At 48.1% G+C, this 22,248-nt stretch overlaps 1 protein-coding gene across 11 annotated transcripts in view; it reads right to left on the reverse strand.

Moving 5' to 3' along the window:
• Positions 1-22,248, reverse strand: part of GATAD2A (GATA zinc finger domain containing 2A) — a 414,177-nt gene that overhangs the window by 141,240 nt on the left and 250,689 nt on the right. For all 11 annotated transcript variants that reach the window (XM_086946846.1, XM_086946840.1, XM_086946844.1 and 8 more), the window contains exon 6: positions 12,996-13,124. In XM_086946846.1, coding sequence (XP_086802972.1) covers positions 12,996-13,124 — 129 coding nt within the window. The remainder of the gene's footprint in view (positions 1-12,995; positions 13,125-22,248) is intronic.

The raw sequence follows: 22,248 nt of genomic DNA on the forward strand, positions 1-22,248 counted from the left end.
GTGTAGTCTGGCATGAGGGACTATGGATATGCACGAGGCCATCATGCCTATTCGTTGCATAAACACTCGAGCTGGTACTGAGTGTTGGGGCCTGAATTTTTGGATCAGTGCTTGCATGCTGTTGATACGTGCTGCATTGGGGTATGCTTTTGCTGCCGATGTATCTATAGTTGCTCCCAGGTATCGTTGTACATGCGAGGGTTGCAGATGTGACTTTGGGTAGTTTAGCGAGAAGCCTAAACTGTGCAGGAGATGGATGGTTTCTGACATGTGGTTGGCACACTGCTGGGCCGATGGTGCGTGTATTAGCCAATCGTCCAGATATGGGTACATATGGATGTGTTGCCTTCTGAGAGGTGCCGACACTGTAGCTAGACATTTGGTGAAGACGCGTGGAGCTGTTGTGACACCAAATGGCAGTACTTTGAACTGGCACTGCTGTCCTTGTATGGTGAACCGGAGATACTTTCCGTGAGCAGGGTGTATTGGTATATGAAAGTATGCGTCCTTGAGGTCCAGAGTTGCTAGGAAGTCTCCCTTGCAGAGCAATGGTAAGACTTGCTGGAGAGTGAGCATATGAAAATGCTCCGACAAAATGTACAGGTTGAGGGGCCTGAGGTCCAATATTGGTCCGAGAGACCCGTCCTTCTTTGGAATTAGGGAGTATACTCCTGTTCCCCGATGTTGTAGTGGGACTGGTTCTATGGCTTCCTTTTGCAGCATACTGATGACCTCTTGCTGCAGTAGTGTTATATGTTCCTGTGACATTGGACGGTGCACTGGTGGTATGTTGGGTGGGGTTGAGGTGAGTTCTAGGCAATAGCCATGTTGGATAATTTGCCTGACCCACTTGTCTGTTGTGATATTTAACCAGAGTGGCAGAAATTGTTGTAGTCTTCCCCCGACCGATGTTATATGGTCTGGGGGTAGTGCCAAGAAGTCACTGTTTGGTGTTAGTGGAAGATCTATTTGCATTGCCTCCACGACCCCTTCCTTTTGTGTTATTGCCCCTGTATCCACCCCTGTTGGTGTTTTTGTTGTACGGGGATTGCGTGTTAGTTTTGTAGGTGGAGGATTGTTGTGATGTATTACTCCTCCTCTATTATTGGAGCGACGAGAGGAGCCCCGGTGTTGTTGGGACTGGAGAGCTCCCATGGACTTAGCTGTTTCCGCAACATTTTTCATTTTGTCCAGGTTGATGGGCGGATTAATAGTGGATTGGACTTCATTCTTAAAGCCTGATATGCGAAGCCATGCGTGGTGCCTTAGCAGTACGCTTGTAATGATGGATCTGGCAGCTGTATCTGCCGCGTCTAGGGCACATTTAATTGAGGCATTGGTGATGAGCTTCCCTTCTTGTATCAGTTCATCTGCCTGCTGTTTCTGTTTATAAGGGTCAGGTATGTGTTGGAGAATTTCTTCTAAGCTGTCATAATGCGGCCCGTCATATCTGGCCAGCAAGGCCCGTGTATTGGCAATTCTCCAAGAGTTTGCTGCTTGAGCTGCTACTCTTTTGCCTGATGCCTCAAAGATTTTTGACTCTGTCTGGAGGAGCAGCCTCTCCGGTAGTCTGGGAGCTAGCCCTCTTACGTACATTGGACACCACTAGGGAGTCCAGGGGTAGCTTCCCTTTTATGTATGTAGGATCGATAGGTGCAGCCCTATATTTTTTTTCAATTCTAGGGTTAATGACCCGTGCCCTAGCAGTGTCTTTAAAAATGTCATGTGCATGTTTTAAGACGCCCTTTAACATGGGGAGTGTTTTCACATGTCTCTCAGATGTTGTGAGTGTATCAAAGAGAAAGTCTTCTTCAATAGCATCAGAGTGCATATCTACGTTATGGTAGGTAGCTGCTCTATCAAGTAAAGAATTAAAGGCCACAGTATCTTCAGTGGGTGATGGCTTAGTTGGGTAAAGTGCTGGTTCAGTAATGGGCAGAGTCCCCTCATTATCTGGTTCTCCTCCTGCACCCCATGGCTGTAGGTTGGGGTCTCCAGTTGGGTTTTGTGGATAACCAATCCCCACATCTGCATCCTGATCTTCATCTGGGTTGTATTCAGGTGATGTTGGGGCATATGGGGTTGTAGGCAAGGCTTGAGTGATTGGTTCAAAAAGGATAGGAGAGGTAGCACAGTCTTGTTTCTTTTTGAGTGGTATTCTAGGAAAGTCTGCTATTGGCAGAGGCCTTTTCTTTTTTGTGTACACAGTCACTTTGCCAGTTGCTGGGTCGATATACAGCTTTGACTGGTCCTCTGTGGAGGGGTATGGGTTAATAAGCTCTTCCTCCACAGCCCTTTCATTTGGTTTGCCAGATTTTGGGACTGTAGGCTTAACGGGTTCAACCGCTTTTGGTGGTTGGATGGATTTCTGATGTTTCTCAACACCTTTTGTTGGTGCAGCTGGCTTTACCACCTTTTTCGGACCGAGCGGTTTGGTTGGTTCGACGGTGTCTTTAGGGGTTTTCGGTGTATGTTGTTTCGGCTAGATGGCCTTTATCGGTTCGAGGGGATTCGGCTCGACCGATTTGTTTCTGTCCACAGTAGGTTTCCCTTTCGGTTCGACGTTAGTCTTGGACGTCGCCCTTTTACTTTCGTCAACAGTGTTTTTCCCCTTGTCGGTATTTGAGGCTTGTTTGCTCGATTCAACGTGTTTTGGTTTAGAGGTTGATTCGACGTGCTTTTGCGTCGGATCGACGTGTTTGGGCCGCGAGGTGGACTCAACGGCTTTTGTCTTTGAGCTCGACTCGACAGGTTTTGTTTTCGATGTCGACTCGACATTCTTTGGCTTCGAAGGTTGTGTTGGGACTACGGCCTTCGGCTCGAGGACCTTTTGCTTAATTACTTTTGGATCAATGACATTTGGTCCGAAGACTGTGTTGTCGAAGAGTTTTGGTTTCAATGGAACCGGTGCCGTATGGAGTGTCTCAGAGAACTTTTCGAATAGGTAGCCGGGCGGTACGGCGGGGCTGTAGAACGAAAATGTTGATCTTGGCTAAGGCCCACTGGCGATGCCTCGACCAGAGTCTCTGATATTGGTGTAGTGTCTATATGGGGCGGTGTACTCGCGGTTCGCCCCTCGTCGTTATCGGAGTCGTCTTCAACAGCTACAATGTCGTCTTGATCGTATTCCTCGAGATCGACGATTGCTTCGTCCTCCTCGAAGTAATTTTCGGAGTCGTGCTCAGGGTATTGTTCTATGTCTTGATCCGATTCTTCGGCGCTACCTAGTTCTTCCTCATCGTCAAAGATGTTGTCTGGTTCTGGCGCCGACCTCTGCATTTCTTGCCTTGCTGCCCGTCGATTCCGGATAGTCTTTTTCGACCGGAACTGGGCACAAGCAAGGCAACTATCTTCCTTGTGATCCGGAGATAGGCATTTGTTGCACACGGGATGCTTATCAGTGTGCAGGAACTTTGAGTTGCACTGCGGGCAGTATTTAAATGGGCTTCGTTCCATCGACAGTCGGCCTACGTGGTGTTGAGAAGGCCTCACGGCCCGATTCGACGACTGGAGTGCAATAGATGTTTCTGAAGTATCTCGGTACCGAGCGCTAACAATACCGACTGAATCGAAGGCCTTTTGGCCTTTACAGAAGAGTTAGTTGATTCCGAACTTGGAGTGTAGGAAAGTACATCCGAACCCAATGGCGGAAAAAAACTATCTGAGGATGGAGAGGATGCCCATGCGCACTGTAGTCCGAAGGAGGAGCCACCTATCTCGTGATACTTCGAAGACTCTTCCAGGACAACAATGTGCCGTCATCCGGACCCAACACTAGGCGGCGATCTATGCACAGATATGAATTCAGTAAACCACATGCCTCAAACACATGTATTCCCTGCCTCCTTTGGTGCGCTGCTACTGCTGCTAGGCATTTTGTAAACATCCATGGCGCTGATTTGAGCCAGAATGTGAGCACTGGGAACTGGTGCTGATCACAAACCTTAGTAAGCGTTTGTGTCCTTTGTTGATGGGGATGTGTCAGTACGCGCCCTTTAAATCTCGAGTTGCCATGTAATCTCCTTCCTGTTCCTTGGGTATTACTTCTTGCAGAGATGTCATTTTGAGTCTTTGTGTCCTTATGAACTTGTTTAAGAACCTTACGTCCAAGATAGGCCTTAGTGTTTAGTCTACCTTTGGTACGAGGAAGTAGTTGGAATAAACACCCTTGTTTCTTTCCTTGTACGGTTCCAACTCTATTGCCTCCTTGTTGAGGAATTCCTGTGCCTCTAGTACCAAGAGTGAAAGTTCTTTTGCAGAGTGTGACTTGTTGCTTGGCTTCTTGTTTGGAGGTAGTTTTATTAGTTCTATACAGTATCCGTATTGTAGGATATTTAGTATCCATTTGTCTGTTGTGACCTTCCATTCTAGGAGGAAGTTCCGTATTCTGCCTCCTACTGGTGTTATATGTTCGGGGAAATGCTGGTCATGTGAAAACTGTTCTTGGACTTTTTTCCTCTTTGGATGCCCCCCTTGAGGTTTTATCTTGGTCGGCATCTGCCTTTTGGCGAAGTCAGTTGGAGGTGGGTTGTTGCCCTCCTCTCTGTGCCTGTCCTCGTCCGGCCTAGATAGGACTGGCCCCGTGGCTGGTACTGTCAGTTCTGCTTCTGCTGTCCCTATTGCTGCTGTCCTGGGCAGTTTCCCTGATAACCTAGTTGGAAGGTTTGGTGCGCGGTACTTGGTTGGTTGCCATCCCTACTATTTGGCCTTCTTGAAGCCGTACCCCTTTTCAATACTGCAGTGCTCCCATTGACCTTGCAGTTTTGTTGTCTTTGAGTCTAGTTAATCTTTCGTCAACTGGTGCCCCAAAAAGTTGTTCTCCGTTGAAGGGTATGTTCAGCATCTTATTCTGTACCTCAGGCTTGAAACCTGAAATCCTAAGCCATGCGTGCCTTCTGTCACACCGATTATCATCTGCCTGCTGAACGTCTCCGCTGCATCCAAGGCGGACGTCAAACATGTGTTTGCCATGTTTTCCCCTCCTCTACCAGGTGGGTTGCCCTTTGCTGGTACTGTTCCGGTAGGTGCTTCAGGAGTTGCCCTACTTTCTCCCAGTGCTGGTATGCATGTCTGTTGATTAGGGCATTGGAGTTGGCGATGCGCCATTGGATTGTGGCACTCCGTTATATCATCCTCCCTGTGAGGTCCATTCTCCTACACTACTTTGCAGAAGGTGGTCCTGCATTTGTGGGCACATTGGCTTTTTTCCTATCTGTTGCAGTAATTATTGAATCGGCTGGCACAGATCCCTAAATGTATGCAGGGTCCTTCGAGGAGTGCTTGTACTTCTCTGTTCTTGGGGTTACATATTTATATATAACTGGGTCCCCGACAGGCTCTCTGCCTGGTCCAGCACACTAGGGAGCATGGGCAGGAATTGACTTCTTGTTTGTGTGGGTAAGAGAGTCTTCAGGAGAAGGCAAGCCTTGGTTTTCTCTTCCTCCAATTTTACCCCATATGTCTGTGCAGCATTCTTGACCACCATATGTGTCTACTCCTTCTTCCGGCATCGAGGTCATGCCACTCTAAGTCTTGCGCCTCAGAGGACGTTGAGTCCAGGTAGGTTAGCTGTTCCTCCTCGCCTTCTCCCTCGAAGTAATACAAGGCCTCTTTTTCCTGTTCTTCGACCGGTTCAGGCGTTTTCGGCTGTTCAGGGTCTTTGAAGGCCCTTCCGACCTCGGTCGCAGGATTCGGCGGGATGGTGTACTGACTCATCTTGTCGTCAAAGTCCTTCTTCCACTGCAGGAAGCTCGCCATTTCGGCCTCGAGCCTTTTTTTCTTCCTTTCCATCTTGGCAGCCTGATCGGTGTCAAGGGTTTGAGCGCTTCACGGTCGTAGACTTAGTCGAAGCAGTTGTCGACCCTTCCTTTCTCGGCGTCGAGGAGTCCTTTTTAGGGGCTTTCTTCGACCACCTTGATTTTTCGTGGGTCTTTGCTGTCCGGGAGTCCTTTTCGAAGGATCCAATGGTCTCTGTCCTTGGGTGCAGTTGCTTTCATCGAGAGTTTCGACTGCACTGTTCCCTTCGAGGACTTTGTATCACTCTTTCGAATGTTGGTGGAGTGTGAGTCGGTCGTTGACTCTTGAGAGACTACAATTCCGGCCCAACGACTAGATGGCGGAATAATGCACAGCATAGTGAATTCAGAATGATTTACGCTGCAAAACTCTGAGGAGTGGGTTTACCCCCTGCCCCCTTGAATATAATGAGTTGCACCTAGGAAAGGCTGCATTTGCAATGGTTGAAAATTTAGATTTTTGTGCTTTGCAGCTAAACCATAGTTTGTTCAGAAGGTTGATAATCTCTTAAGTGTGTTTGTTGAACTCACGGTTGGTAGCTTGGGCTTTTGATGAGCCAATCGTCAATGTAGGAGAAAACGAATAGTTTCTTACCTGTCGGTGTAGTTTTGCAGCTTGAAGATCTTTCTGGATTCACTATGCTGTGCATTATTCTGCGGTTTAGTGGTTGGGTCCGTAGTCTTTTCTCTTTTTTTTTGTAGCCCAGGTGGGCGTCGACGTTCCACCTTTTGGTGTCCTTCCCGTGGCGGAAGCTCCCATCCTTGGGTGCCATCTTCGGATTCTTTTTTCTTGTTTTGTGTTCGGTTTGCGAATCCTTGGCAATGTTTAAGTAAGTGATTTACCCGCTTTGTCCTTTAAGATGTCTGTTTCAGTATTGTCCTTGTTTTACCATCGTCTTCTCCAGCCTCATCTTTCTGGCGGAGGTGGGTGGGTTCGCTAGTGAATCCAGAAAGATCTTCAAGCTGCAAAACTACACCGACGGGTAAGAAACTATTCGTTTTGCAGCGTGAATCTTTCTGGATTCACTATGCTGTGCATAGATTTAGTAGCGGTTTGTTATGTTTGTGGCGCCTGGGTGGAAGATGAGCGATGATTGTTGAATATATGTTGAAGCACCTTCTGTCCTACTTGTGCTTCCTTGTTCATTTGTATATCCACACTGTAGTGCTTAGTGAACATGTGCACTGAAGCCCATGATGCCGCCAGGCATGTGTCTTGAATGGGAGTGTTAGCCAGGAAGGCTATCGTTGCTCCCTTTTTCCAAGTAGAGTGGGCCCCTGCCCCCTCTGCTAGTTCTTGGTCTGCTGGTTTGTGGCAGAATTTTATAGTTTGTGCGATCCATCGTGCGATGGTTCTTTGTTACTGGTCTACCCAGGAAACTGCTTGCGAAGGACACAAAGAACTGCGTTGTCTTCCTGTGTTCGTTGGTTCTTTCTATGTAGTGCATTACTGCCCTTCTAGCGTCCAGAGTGTGCAGTGCCCTCTCTGCGCTTGTGGCCGGTTTCTGAAAGAAGCTTGGTATTTGCACTGTCTGGTTGATGAGGAACCTCAACACCACCTTTGGCATAAAGTGTGGGTCCGTTCTCATCAACACCCTATCATTGTGTATCTGGATGTAGGGTTCTTGCAGCGTTAGCGCCTGTAGTTCGCTCACCCTGCACGGCGAGGTGATTGCCACCAAGAAGGCTGTTTTCATTGTTAGCATTTGTAGGGAGGCCTTATGAATGGGTTCAAAAGGCGCTTTTTTGAGCTCTGTTAGGACTAAATTAGGGTTCCATGCCGGCGGCGGCATACTCTATGGTGGTGCGATCCTTCTCGCCCCTACCAGGAATCTCTTTACTATCTGTGTTGTAAAGAAACTCTTCCCTGTTTCTCCTCTTGTGTAGGCTACTATCGCTGCCAGGTGTACTCTCAGCGAGGAGGAACTCAGCTTTGCCTTCAGCAGGTGCATGAGATACCTTAGCACCGTTGATTCTCTTGTTATCTTCTTGTGTAGCTTCTTGCTGCACCATTGTGTGAACCTCTTCCATTTCGCCACATAGCACCTTCGTGTGCTAGGTCTCCTAGCCTCTCTTAGTACCCACAGGGTGCTGTCAGGTAACCTCAGGTGCGCAAACTATGTCTTCATGAGCCATGCTGCTAGGCTGAGGCTCTATGGCTCTGGTTGTAGTACCTCTCCGTCTTCAGTAAGTCTTTCCTTTTCTCGAACTTGTGGGGAGCACCTTGTGCCATTTCCATTATCTGTGAATACCAGGTCTGCCTGGCCCACTGTGGTGCCACCAGAATCAGAGTCATGTTGCTGGTTCTGCACTTGTTGAGTACTTTGTGTATCAGTGGTATTGGGAGAAAAGCGTAAGCAAATGTTTTCGATCAGCTTATCCATAGGGCATTCCCCAGGGATCCTTCCACTGGTTGCCTGGATGCGAAGCTTTGGCATTTTTCATTTCAGGTGTGTTGCAAATAGGTCTATTGTCGGTGTTCCTCACCTTCTGAATACCCTTAGCGCTTCCTGCGTATTGCGCTCCTACTCGTGGGATGCCGATGTCTGTCTGCTGAGCCAGTCTGCTTCCACGTGGTCTTTCCCTGGTAGGTGTATGGCTAGCAGGTCTATTTTTAGTGGTATGGCCCATCTCCAAATCTCCTGTGCTAGGTTCGATAGCGGAGCTGATTGTGTTCCTCCCCGTTTGTTGATGTAGAACATCGTTGTTGTGTTGTCTGTTTGGACCAATACTCTCTGGTTGTACAGTTTTGTCTGGAAGGCTTTCAGGGCGAGGAACACTGTCTTTAGTTCCAGGTAGTTGATGTGTTTGACCGCATCCGCTGGAGTCCACAGACCCCTCACCCTGAGCTTGCTCATGTGTGCTCCCCATCCCTTCTGGGATGAGTATGTGGTGATGGTCACCGTTGGGGTCGGTGGTGTTAGAGGTTTTCCTTCTGTTATGTTCTCCTTGTTCCACCAAACCATCTCCTTCTGCACTGCGTGTGTTACAACCACTAGATCTTCCCAACTTCCTGTAGCTTGTGACCATTGTTCTTGCAGCCATTCTTGGAATGGTCTTGTGGAGGCGTACATTTGGTACCAAATGTATGCAGGAGGCCATCATGCCCATGACCTTGTTCGCTGTCCTCACTGTCAGAGCTCGCCCCTTCTGGTAGAGGAGCGTCTCCTTCAGCCGTGCCAGTGTCCTCTTGTCGCTGGGGAACACCTTGCACTGTATGGTGTTGATCTGTGCTCCTAGGAAGATTTTTACTTGCTCTGGTTCCATAGAGGATTTCCCCCAGTGAATGGAGAATCCCAGGTCCATCAATGTATTTGTCACGCATTGTGCGTGCTCCTTGAATGTCTGTGTGAACTTGCCTATATTAGCCAGTCGTCCAGGTAAGGGTATACATGGATCCCTTCCACTGCTGCGAGGGACTTGGTGAAGACCCTTGGTAGTGGTCTTTGTTGATGGTAAATCTCAGTAGATATTTGTGCTGCCTGTTCATTGGGATGTGAAGGTAGGCATCTTTGAGGTATGTGGTGGCCATGAAATCTCCGTTCCTTATCTGGGGAAGGACCTCCTGCAGAGACTTAATCTTGAACTTTTGTATTTTTATGTACTTGTTCAGGAACCTTAGGTCCAGGATGGGTCTCAGTGTTTCGTCCACCTTTGGTACCAGGAAGTAGTTGGAGTACACTCCCTTGTTCCTTTCTCGGTATGGTACTGGTTCGATGGCCTCCTTTTGGAGCAGTTCCTCCGCTTCCTTTTGAAGTAGCTCTGGCTCTCTTCCTGACTGCGCCTTCTTTTTTGGTTTCCTGTTTGGCGGTGTCCTTTCCAGTTCTATGCAGTATCCGAACTGTATGATGTGGAGTATCCATTTGTCTGTGGTCATCTTCCACTCCCGGAAAAAATGACTTAGCCTGCCTCCTACTGGTGTTAAATGCTCGTTGATTTTTGGTCCATGTAACACTGTGTTGGTCTTTTTGTGCTCCACCCTGGGAGGCATTGCGCGGGTGGGCACGTATTGCATGACTGAGTCCCTTTGAGGTGGGTTGTTGGCCCCTCTTATTTTGCTTACGTCCGTTCGCCCTCCCTCTTATTTTGCCCACATCCGTTCGCCCTCCCGCAAAAGGACTGGCCCCTTTGCTGGTGGTGCCAGGTTTGTTTTTGGTGACCCTGCTGTGTTTGGCTGTCGCCCTGGTGGGACTGTTGGAATGTCTGGTGCGACGTTCCTGGCTGGTTCCCCCCCTCTTCCTTTCAGTCTCCGTGACGGAGTACCCCTTTTAATTCCTCTGAATTGTAAGGCCCCCATGGACCTTGCAGTTCCGTTTTCCTTCTTAAGCTGGGTGAGTTTTTCATCCACCGGCGCCCCAAACAGTGTCTCCCCATTGAACGGGGTGCTAAGAATGTTGTGCTGTACCTCTCGTTTGAATCCAGAGATCCTGAGCCAGGCCTGCCTTCTCTTAGTGATTCCCAACATCACCAGCCTGCTGGATGCGTCTGCTCCATCCAAGGCTGATTTGAAGCAAGAATTTGCCACATTCTTCCCCTCCTCCACAAGGTGTGAAGCTCTTTGTTGGTACTCGTCTGGGAGGTGTTTTATCAGCTGCCCAATTTCGTCCAGGATTTGGTACTGGTGCCTGTTCAGTAGGGCGTTTGAGTTTGCCATGCGCCAGTGCATTGCTGCATTCCTTTCTATCTTTCTCCCAGTTAGGTCCATCCTCCTGCTTTCCTTGTCTGGTGGTGGCCCTGATGTCGTAGGCACATTTGCCCTTTTCCTGGCGGTCTCCGCAGTAATGGAGTCCACTGTAACTGCCGCTCTGATGCATGGAGGATCTTTAGTGGAGTGCTTATATTTCTTCTCTGTCCTCGGCGTAACGGACCTGCATGTCGCCGATTCCTTGAAAGCCTCCTTCCCTTTGGGCCATGACACTAAAGAATGGGGGGGTACTGACTCCTAGTCTGCGTGGGGAGCAGGGTCTCCAAGAGGAAGTCTGCTTTTGGTTTTTCCTCAAAAGTTGGACTCCAAACGCCGCTGCCGCGTTCTTGATGACCATATTGTATACCCCAATGTCATCTGGCGGCGAAGGCCTCGAAGGGTACGTGGCCACGGCCTCGTCTGGGCTTTCGGTGTCGAGGTCCTGCCACTCCAGGTCCTGTGTCCCCGAGGATGACGATCTGAGGGTCGTCCGCTTGTCATCTTCACCCTCTTCCTCGTAGTAAAAGGCTTCTTCCTCTGGATGTTCCCGGGTCTCGCGACTTTTCGGCGAAGCCCTCCTTTTCAATCTCGGCGATCACAGTCGCTGGCTTCGACTGAATCGTGAACCTCTTCATCTTTTCGTCGAACTCCTCCTTTCTTTGCAGGATGTTATCCATTTCGGCCTCTAGCCTTCTTTTATTTCTTTCCAGTTCGGCGGCCTGTTCGGCGTCAGACAGTTCGGCTGATCTCTTCGCCGTATACATAGACATCAAAGTGGGCTTTGGGTCCTTTGTCGACGTCGAAGCGACCTCCGGGGCCTTCGCTTTCGAAGTCGAACGTTCCTTTTCGGGGACGTGCTTTGGCGACCATGGCTTTTCGACTGTCTTCGCCGCCTGGGAGTCGTCCTCGAAGGATCTGCTGGGCTGTTTGTCCTTGGATGCAGCTGCGGCCGTCAATGTTTTCGGCGCCAGTGCTCCCTTCGAGGACTTAGACTCTGTTTTTCGAGAGTCTGATTCAGACCTTCGCGGGTCTGTCGGGGCTTTAAGGGTCGTCTACTCTCCTACCTCTTTAGAAGTTTTCTTATCGGTCTCTGCGACCACGCAGTCGACTTCTCCGGAGACGTTGTCCTCCTCGTCCCTCGAGGACCCCAGGTCTCGATGGGACGGCTGTTGGTCTTTGACCTGCATGCTGTAGTTGGCTCTTCTCTGACTCTCTCCAACGCGGAGGGTCTTCGGTGTGAAGGTGGAGCAGGCGTGACAGTCCTTGCTCTTGTGGTCGACCGGTAGGCAGAGGTTGCAAACTGGGTGCGGATCCCTCTGCGCGTATTTGTGGTGGCAGTTACGGCAGAATTTAAAGGGTGTGTTGTCCATTTCTTGCGCACAGGGAGCCCCCTGTGTGCGCATTCTCCGTTGGACATCGAAGTTCTCCTTCTTCTTAGTCGTCCCGGCTCTATGGTGTCTTTCCTCGTCGTCTTCTCAGTCTTTTCCGTGCAAAATTTGACTCTGTGTCTCCTTTCCTCCAAAACTCTGGAGCCTCTCGGAACGATCCAGACCCAACGGCAGAAAAAAGATCCTCTCGGGAACGATCCAGACCAAACGGCAGAAAAAAGAATCTGAAGATGGCACCCAAGGGTTGGAGCTTCCGCAGGAAGTGTGCCGACGTCACAGGAAGGACACCAAAAGGTGAGACGTGGACGCCCACCTAGGCTACAACAAAAAAAGAGAAAAGACTATGATTCCGGACCCAACCTCTAGAACGCGGAATAATGCACAGCATAGTGAATCCAGAAAGATTCACGCTGCAAAACATGTATTTCCTCCTTTCTGAGAAGAGCTGTCACTACTGCAAGGCACTTTGTAAAAATCCTGAGAGCTTTAGTGACCCCAAAGGTTCGAACTTTGAATTAAGAGTGTTGCCCGTTTACGCAGAGAACGGCAGTGTCCTTTATTAATGGGGATCTAGAAGTATGAATTTTGAGGTCTAGTGCGGTCATGAAATCTCCTTGCTGTAGTAATGCTATCGCCTTTTGCAGTGTGACCATGTTTAAGTGCTCTGAGGAGATCTACTGGTTGAGTGGCTTGAGATCTAGGACAGGACCAATGTTTTGTCCTTTTTGGGAATGAGAAAATAAAGGGAGTAAACTGTGTCCCTTATGTTGCAATGGTACAATTTCTATTGCCTTGTTTTGAAGTAGAGAAAGCTTAGCTAAGGCTACACACATTTTTTATGATGAGTCTAGCCCCAGTGGATATTCATAAGTTGAGGAATCTGCAGGAAGAGGTATTCATTAAAAGCAAGATATTTTTAAGGCAGCAGTGACCCCTTACATGTTATTTTTGATCACTAAACCAATGACTGCCCTCTCACTATCAACAGCAACTCAACCATTAGAACTACATCCCTAGTTGACAGATGCTCTTAGGCCACATCTGCAGTACACGCAGGCCACACTCGTATGGTCTACAGAGACATCTGCATCACACAAAACACAGTTTAATCCTACTACAAAGGTTTACCTGTGCGCCTCTAACCAGAGGTGGCATGACTATCTGCGTACTCTGTTGAGGACCCATTTTAGAGGGCATCTGCTGCCCACCACGCACCAGAGGAGGAGGGATAACGGTTCCTGAAATTCGCGTTGTCACCTATGGATAAAAAAGAAAAAGAATAATCAGAAATTCAAGGCTACAGCATTACAGGTTGTTGAATGGAGAAGAGTCATCACATAAAACCCCAATAGGACAAATGTACACATAGTGCATAGACCCAAAGCCAGGGCTGCACTGAGGTTTTGGCTAGTGAAGAGAACTTACTTGTAAAAGTGCTTCTCTTCCAGGGGATACTCATCAATAGTCATAAGCACTCAACAATCCATGCCCACGTTTGGGACCCCGGAATATATACCAAAATACATACATATCTATTTATGTTTAGTACCACAAGTACATAGTACTTCCCAAACATACACATATACATAAATATGCAGCCTATTATAGATCCAATAAACTAAAAAGCCAAAATGACATGGATTCCTATAGCAAGAAAATATACTGCAGTAGTGTTCAACAACCCTTTATTTTCATAAAAGAAAAGGAAGTAACAGCAGGCACTTTATTCTTAGGCTGCATAGATGAATAATCTTAGTATAATAAAAAAACGGGACCTTGCCTTTAAGGCTTCAGAGAACCTGGAAACCATGCCTTTAAGACCCCCAGGAGCCCCTTGCTCCCATCACGCACCACAGGTGACAGTTTCAGCCCTCCTCTCATGGAAGACAATAAAGGTATCGATCTGCTTCCCCAACTTCCAGAAGAAAGCAGATTCCAGAGAGCTCACCGTCGAAATCAGCGTCAGGAAAACAAGTTTGTCACTCTACGATGTCTAGGGACAGATCTCCAAAGAGACAAGAACCTACGTCGACAAAAAGTCAGTCAACGTAGAGGCATACACCAGGCTCGAAGTATATGGGTGATGACGGGCCAAAGTAGATGTCGAAGAATCCGTCGACGATGAGACAACAGTCGACGTCGAGATCTTTGCCTCGAAGGTCAGCGTAGAGAGGATCGGCGACGAGAACTCCCTCTTAGACCAACAGATGGTCGACGTCAAGGGTATGATGACCAACGAGGAAGTCTATGTCGAAGGCACCACACACATACCGGCGTTCGACGTCGAGAAGACTGTCGCGGTCGCCGTCTTGGAGACCGACATCGAGGGCATCACCGCAGAGACCCGAACATTCAAGTTTGTCTCCACGGCGGTCGACGTCGGTGGTGGCATTGTCCGGGTCGTCGCCAATTCAGGAGATGCACCAGAGAAACCAAATTAGACGCTGAGAACACAGCAGTCTATGTCCGGGTCATCATCTCCTGGAATCAACATTATACAGATCACACCGGAGGGATCTCCGGCTCCTAAAGAGAAGTCTCCTGCTACTAATATATCTCCACGATGGCTAGAAGGTATACGACATTGGAAAGTCCCACCTAGAGTGCCAGGCTCAGAATTCTCCAAGTCTCTTTCGACATCCAGAGTCTCTGGGGGATCCCCTCCACGCAGGTCTCCAAGAAGGTCTAGGTCTCCAAGAAGGTCTAGGTCTCCAGTGATACGGCGTTCAAGATCAAGAGAGGGCTCACGATCTTGTTGTTCTCCTACTCTTAAAAGAAGACATATCTCCATCATCAACTGCATCTACAAGGTCTTCCATTAGAGATTACTTGACTACTTTATCCACAACAGCCCGTCCAGGGTGTCTCCGATAGACAATATCGGATCTTTTAACGAAGTTCTCTGCAGGGGTGCCAACAAGCTAAACATCACTATGTTTACACCTCCAGTTTCAAAGTCAGTCATCTTCGAAACCCTTCATCATACGTCTCCAGCAAGGCATCTGCTTCTCTTGGTTCCAGGTCTGCTAGAGCCAGCAATGCAGACCTTCTTTACTCCGGGCACTGTGTCAGTTCCCACACGGATTTCCCAAAAATATAATGCTCCAGAACAGGACCAGCTTTTTCTTCGTGCTGACCCAGAAAGGCACATTCGGCGACATCTCTCTCTACTGCTCCACCAGAGAAGGACAGCGAAAATAGGGTTTCTAGGTAAACAAATGTGCAATGCCTCTGCTTCAGTAATGAAGGTGGGGAATACTTCCCATCTGCTGGGTCGGTACAATAGGTCTCTCTGGGACTCTTTGGTGAGATTTACAGAGAAGCTACCGCAGGAGGATCAACAGGACTTCCAGGAGATCCTGCAAGCTCTGGTATCTAATCAGATCATCAGTGCATCCGCGAATACATCTGACTTGGCGGCCCGTGGATACACGCATAGCATTTGCTCGAGGCGATCAGCATGGCTTCGTCTTACAGGACTAAAGCCAAATGCACAGAGAAAAACCACGAACCTTCTATTCAACGGATCCGCAGTTCGGTTCCCATGTGGACGACAAAATGTCCAAAATGAAGAATGACTTGGACACTCTGAAAGCTGTTGGCTCAGAGAAGCGGAAAGAATTTAGGTGTAGGTTCCGTCCCTACGATAGACGTTCCTTTCAACAGAGGGTTCAAACCCCTCATTGGAACACGCAAAATCAAGGTCAAGGTAAAACTAGGTCCCACTACGAACAAAGAAGATCTGGACGAGGGAGAGGATCTACAAAACAGCAGTCATCTAATGCTCCTAAACAACCAGTGAAACAATGAGGGATGACTTCCTCCATGCCCGTTGACCACTCCAGTGGGAGGAAGTGTTATGTTACACCTGGAGGAGTGTGAGAAACTAACAAAGGACAAGTGGGTTCTGAATATTGTGCAGAATGGGTATCTGCTCAGGTTAAAATCCCCACCACCATCAGTGTCCTATTAGAGGCAAAGGCCTCTAATAGGACACCACTTGTTACATTCTCCTACAAAACATGCCATAGAAAAGGTCCCTATTCCACAAAGAAAGCAGGGGATTTATTCTCGCTATTTTCAGGTGCAGAAAAGAGGTCCTTCCAGAAATACAGACCAATACTCGACTTGAGACTGCTGAACAAATACGTTTGCAAAGAGAAGTTTCGAATGTTGGCTTTACATCAAATATTCCCTCAGCTCCATCAGGGAGACTGGATGTGTGCTATAGACCTACAGGACGTATACTTTCGGTGTCCATAAAACATTGGAAATTTCTATGGTTCTAAGTGTCATCCCAGCACTTTCAGTTCAAGGTTCTCTCGCTCAGGCTCTAATCAGCTCCCCGAACATTTTCGAAGTGCATGGCAGCGTTTCTTTTAAGCAAAGGATATTTATATATCCTTACCTGGACGACTGCCTCCTGAAGAGCTTGTCACCTGCTCTGCTTCAGACTCATCTCTCATTTTGTCGGCAACTACAGAGTGGGTTTGGTCTCCATGTAAACTACAAGAAATCAATCTTCAACCCATCTCAAAAGATTCACTACCTGGGTGCCTCACTGGATACTGCAAAAGCAAGCGTGTGTCCTTCGGGGAAGAGGTTATCCTCAATTCACGAGAAATGTTGCAATCTTCTTTTTTCACAGTTTCCCACAGTCAGAAAGGTGACATCACTGCTGGGATCAATGGCATCATGCATCTTCATCGTATCAAACACCAGATTAAACATGCGTCCTTTGCAGCAATCTCTGGAGGCCCAATGGATGCAGATATCGGGGCACTGGGAGAAATCAGGTGCTTCTCTACCAATCGATCAAGGAATCCATCAAATGGTGGATGAAGAGATCCAATGTGATCTAGGGAGCTACCATTCACCTGGACCCTCCTACCCAGACGATAGTCATGGATGCTTCACTCCAGGGATGGGGGGCTCACATGGGTGCTTTGCAAGTTCAGGGCCTGTGGTCGGAGACAGAACAAAGTTACCATATCAATCTCAGAGTTGAGAGCAGTACACCTGGCTCTCAAATCGTTGTACCCTTCACTCCAGTCTCAGTACCTTCTGATCCAAACGGACAACACCACCACCATGCATTACTTAAACAGGGGGGTACCCGATCAAGAACTCTTTCTCTAGAGTCTCAGAGCATCTGGAAGTGGCTTCTCGCAAGAGACTTATACATTTTGGCAATGCATCTCCCATGGACTCTCAATGTCCATGAGGACGCCTTAGGCAGAGAATGCGTTGAAGCTCACTACTGGGTTCTAAGCTAGGAAGTCAATCAAAGCATCTTCCGAAACTGGGGAATACCAGACATCGACCTGTTTGCAGACGTGGAAAATGCAAAATGCCCCGTCTTCGCATCCAGGTTTCCCCAAACAGGTTATCTGGGCAATGCCCTTTTGATAAAATGGTCTCAGACATTTCTGTACGCCTTTCCACAAATTCCATTGATTCCCACAGTGATCAACAAGTTTTACAGGACCAGTTCCAGAATGATCCTGATAGCCCCGGAATGGCTTCGTCAGTGGAGGTATAGGGGTCTCCTTCAGCTATCGGAAGTCCCGCACAGGAGGTTACCATGCCATCCAGATCTACTATTCAAGAACGAAGGGAAGGTATTGCACCCCAATCTCTCTTCCCTACGATTAACGGCATGGCTCCTGAAGTCCTTAAATACAGACATCTAGATTTGACTTTGGAATGTATGAACATTTGAAGAGGCCAAGAGACCTTCCACTAGACAATCCTATGCTTTTAAATGGAAGCGTTTTTACATAGTGTACGAACAATGGACAGGATCCCATTCGGGGACAGGAACAGGAGCTTTTACCATATTTACTGCATTTGGCCAAATCTGGCCTTAAATTTTCCTCTATTAAGGTTCATCTTGCAGCTATAACAGCATATAGAAAATCCAAAAGTCAGATTTCCTCCTTCAAAATCCCTGTGGTCAAAGATTTTCTCGAAGGATTAAGAAAGGTTTATCCTCCAGTTGGGACTCCTTCACCCTGGGAGCTCAATATTGTTTGAGCAAAATTGATGGGTGCTCCATTTGAGCCTATTCACAGAGCTTCTTTACAACATTTGATATGGAATGCTGCTTTTTTAGTGGCTATCACCTCTGCTCACAGAGTGAGTGAGATCCAGACGCTATGCTGTAAAGAGCCCAATACTGTTTTCACGCAAACAGAGTGGTTTTAAGAACATATCCAAGTTTTTTACCCGAAGTAGTCTCGGATTTCCACATTAATCAGTCACCCTCCCCACGTTCTTTACGAATCCTTCAAATCCTCCGGAAAGGTCCCTCCACTCTTTGGAACTCAAAAGGGTTCTGAAGTTCTACTTAGAGAAGACAAAGAGTTCGAGGAAAACGGACGGACTGTTTATAAACTATGGGTCCATAAATACTGTTTCTCCAGCTTCTATGATATCTATCGCTAGGTGGATAGTGTCTTTCCCACAGGGGGAAAGGCTTCTACCACAGCTTTACTTAGAAACATACCTATGGCAGAAATTAGTAAAACAGCCACATGGTGCTCCTTACATACTTTCACGCACCATTACTGTTTGGACTCCGATACACAGGCAGATACCCAATTCGGGCAAGTCTCACTCAGAAATCTGCTTGGATGATTATGTATTAGATGCTATGTTAAATGTTCTTGTTACTGTTCGCTCGTCCGCAAAGAATTGGGTATGGGCTTCCTACCCTATTCAGTTCTTATGACTATTGATGAGTATCCCCTGGAAGAGAAGGATAAGTTACTTGTAATACTAGTTCTCTACCTGGGGTATACTCATCAAAGTCATAAGCAACCCTCTCGCCTCCCCGGACGAGCATTAATATGTTAGTACGTCGTACAAAAAGAATGAATAGTTTCTTACCGGTCGGTGTAGTTTTGCAGCTTGAAGATCTTTCTGGATTCACTATGCTGTGCATATTCCGCAATCTGGTGGTTGGGTCCAGAATCTTAGTCTTTTTGAGTTGAGTTTAAGGAATTTGTAGAGCGCGCATACACCAGGCGGTTTCTTGGCGCTGTGTAAATACTACTACTCAGGGGGCAGAAAGGCTAAGGGATAAGGAAGTTTTAAGAGGGGAAGGCTTGGGTAAAAAGAAAGGTTTTGAGGCCTTTACGGAATAGGGGATACTGAGAACAGGATCTCAGATGGAGTGGGAGAGAATTCCAAAAGGCAGGAACCTCCCCACTTTTTCCGTTTGAAGCGGGGGACCACAAGAAGTTGATGAGTGGCAGAGCGCAGTTCTCTAGGTGGAATGTAGTCTTGAATGGCTGTACTAATAAAAGACGGGGCAGAGCCGGACCGGGCTTTGAAGATGATACAGCCAAGCTTGAATAGGGCACGTTGCCGGACAGGGAGCCAATGAAGAGATTTGAGAAGGGGTGTGACATGTTGTAATTTAGGTAGATTAAAAACCAGACGGGCCGCCTGGTTTTGAACTAGTTGGAGACTCCTCACGAGGTACGCAGGCATGCCATGGTAGAGGGCGTTGCCGTAGTCCAGGCGAGACGTCACCATGGCCAGGAGTATAAGTTTAAGGGCGGATGGAGAGAAAAATCGTGAAACTTTACGGATTGTCCTGAGGGAGAGGAATGCTGAAGAAACGACAGCACTGACTTGAGAGTGGAGGGAAAGTTGATTATTGATTTTGAACCCAAGAGTCTTGACGGAGGGAACTGGAGTGGGTGGGGAGCCTAAAGAGGGGGGCCAGAAGGAGGAGGACCAGGGACTGGAGCAACCACCCGTTAACACCAATTCCGTTTTATCGGGATTGAGTTTCAGGTGGTTGAAGTTCATCCAGTCCTGGATAAAAGTTATGATGAACTGAAAATTAGATATTGACTCGGGGGAGGAAAAAAGAGAAAAGATAAGCTGGAGACCGTCTGCATAGTTGTAAACAGAGACCTCCAGCTGCTGTAAGGCAAAAATAAGGGGGGGCGATGTAAAGGTTGAATAACAGAGGGGACAAAGAGGATCCTTGGGGAACCCCGCACTGGACTGGACGAAAGTCAGCTGCGTACTTACCCTGGCGGACCGCTTGAGTGCGACCACTCAAGAAGGAGGATAGCCATAGCAGGGCAGTCCCTCCGATTCCCGCCGCCTCGACACGTGAAAGTAAGATGGCATGGTCCACCGTGTCGAATGCGGCGGAGAGATCAAGGAGGACCAGGGCCTGGGGCTGACTAGTATCCATGCCCTCTCGGAGGTTGTCCAGGACAGATATAATTACTGACTCGGTTGAGTGTGCAGGGCGAAATCCAGCCTGCCTGGGAGCCAAGACACTGTTTCTTTCCACAAATGAGCTCAGAGTTTTGACAACATGGCGTTCCAGTACCTTTGCTAGGAAAGGCAGGAGAGAGATGGGGCGGTAATTGGCTGGGTCCGAAGAGTCCGCGCCATGTTTTTTTAAAATAGGAACAATCACCGCCGATTTAAGTGATGGAGTAACAATACCCTGGGATAACAAGCTGTTAAGAAACATGAGGGGCGGTGAGGGGCAATAGGAATAGATCTGCTTCAGGATGTAGGCAGGGTAGGGATCCAGGGGGGAGCCGGATTTGACCAGCGGGAGAATGGAGGAGAGAGAATCAGTCGTGAGGAGGGGAATCGAGTCAAGACGTGCTGCAGCTGGAGGACAGCAAGGGTCGGTGAAGGAGGGGGATGGGGGAGGAATCTTAGCTTTGATTGTGCTAATTTTGTCGAGAAAAAAGGAGTTCAGAGAATCGCAGCGTGGTTGTGAAGGAGGGGGTTTAAGTGAGGCTCTATCAGAATAGGCAAGGTCTTGAACGATGGAAAATATTTCTCTAGGCCGGTTCTCCGCGAGTTGAATTTTAGATGAAAAATAAGCCTTTTTAGTTTCCAGGATGGATTTCTTGTATTGGGCTAGGAGAGTGGTATATCGGATTCTAGAAGTAGGGCAGTAATCCCTTCTCCAAAGGCGTTCCGCTTGGCGGAGGTTAAGTTTTTGGGTATTCAAGTCGTTGCAAAACCAACGGTTAGCATCCTTGGGGCGTTTGGACGAGATGCGCTTTAAAGGGGCGATGGAGTCGCAGCCAGCCCGCAGCCAGCTGTTGATAAATTCGGCTTGTCCAGAAGATGGCAGCCCTGAGAGGTCGGGACTGGATGAGGAGAGTGTAGCAGACAGGGCCGCTACGTCAACGCGGTTCCATGATCGTGCCCAGACGTTTTTGGCGGGGAGGGACTTGGGGAGTGAGAGGAGGGATAGGGAAAAGGTGATCAGAAAGTGATCTGACCAAACACAGGGAGAAATGTGTTTTTTTTTCGTAGCCCAGGTGGGCTTTGACGTCTCACCATTTGGTGTACCTTCGGTGACGTCGGCATGCTTCCTGCGGAAGCTCCCACCCTTGGGCGCCACCTTCGGATTATTTTTTCTCTTTTGTGTCCTTGTAGTGAATCCATGGCCATGTTTGTTAGTCCTTTTTCCAACGTAATTCTTTTCACTTATCTTGTAAGCTTCAACTTGCTTTCTATTCCATGTGTTTCCACCTTCTTCTCCAGCCTCGTCTTTCTGGCGGAGGCGGGTGGATTCGCTAGTGAATCCAGAAAGATCTTCAAGCTGCAAAACTACACTGACAGGTAAGAAACTATTCATTTTGCAGCGTGAATCTTTCTGGATTCACTATGCTGTGCATAGATTTTGTAGCGGTTTTGTTACTTTTGTGGCGGCTGGGTAGAAGATGAGCGTTGGTTGTTGAATATATATTGAAGCACTCTTTGTCCTACTTGTGCTTCCTTGTTTATCTGTACATCCACGCAATAGTGCTTAGTGAACGTGTGCACTGAAGCCCATGTTGCCGCCAGGCATATGTCCTGAATTGGTGTGTTGGCCAGAAAGGCAATTGTTGCTCCTTTCTTCCTGGTCGAGTGGGCCTGTGCCCCTCCGGTTAGCTCCTGCCCCGCTTGCTTGTGGCAGAATTGTATTGTTTGTGCGATCCATCGAGCTATGGTATTTTAGTCACTCGTCTACCCAGGTAACTGTTTGCGAAGGACACGAAGAACTGTTTTGTCTTCCTGTGTTCCTTCGTCCTTTCAATGTAGTGCATTACTGCCCTTTCTTGCGTCTAGAGTGTGGAGCGCCCTCTCAGCGCTTGTCGTGGGGTTCTGGAAGAAGCTAGGAAATTGAATACTCTGATTCATGTGGAACCTTGACACCACCTTTGGCATGAAGTGCGGGTCTCTTCTCATCACGACCCCGTCACTGTGTATCTTGATGTAGGGTTCTTGCAGTGTTAGTGCCTGTAGTTCGCTCACCCTGCGTAGCGAGCTGATCGCTACCAGAAAGGCCGCTTTCATTGTCAGCATTTGCAGTGATGCCTTGTGGATGGGTTCGAAAGGT

Source organism: Lissotriton vulgaris, chromosome 12, assembly GCF_964263255.1.
Source record: "Lissotriton vulgaris chromosome 12, aLisVul1.2, whole genome shotgun sequence".
In the NCBI taxonomy this organism is placed as follows: domain Eukaryota; kingdom Metazoa; phylum Chordata; class Amphibia; order Caudata; family Salamandridae; genus Lissotriton; species Lissotriton vulgaris.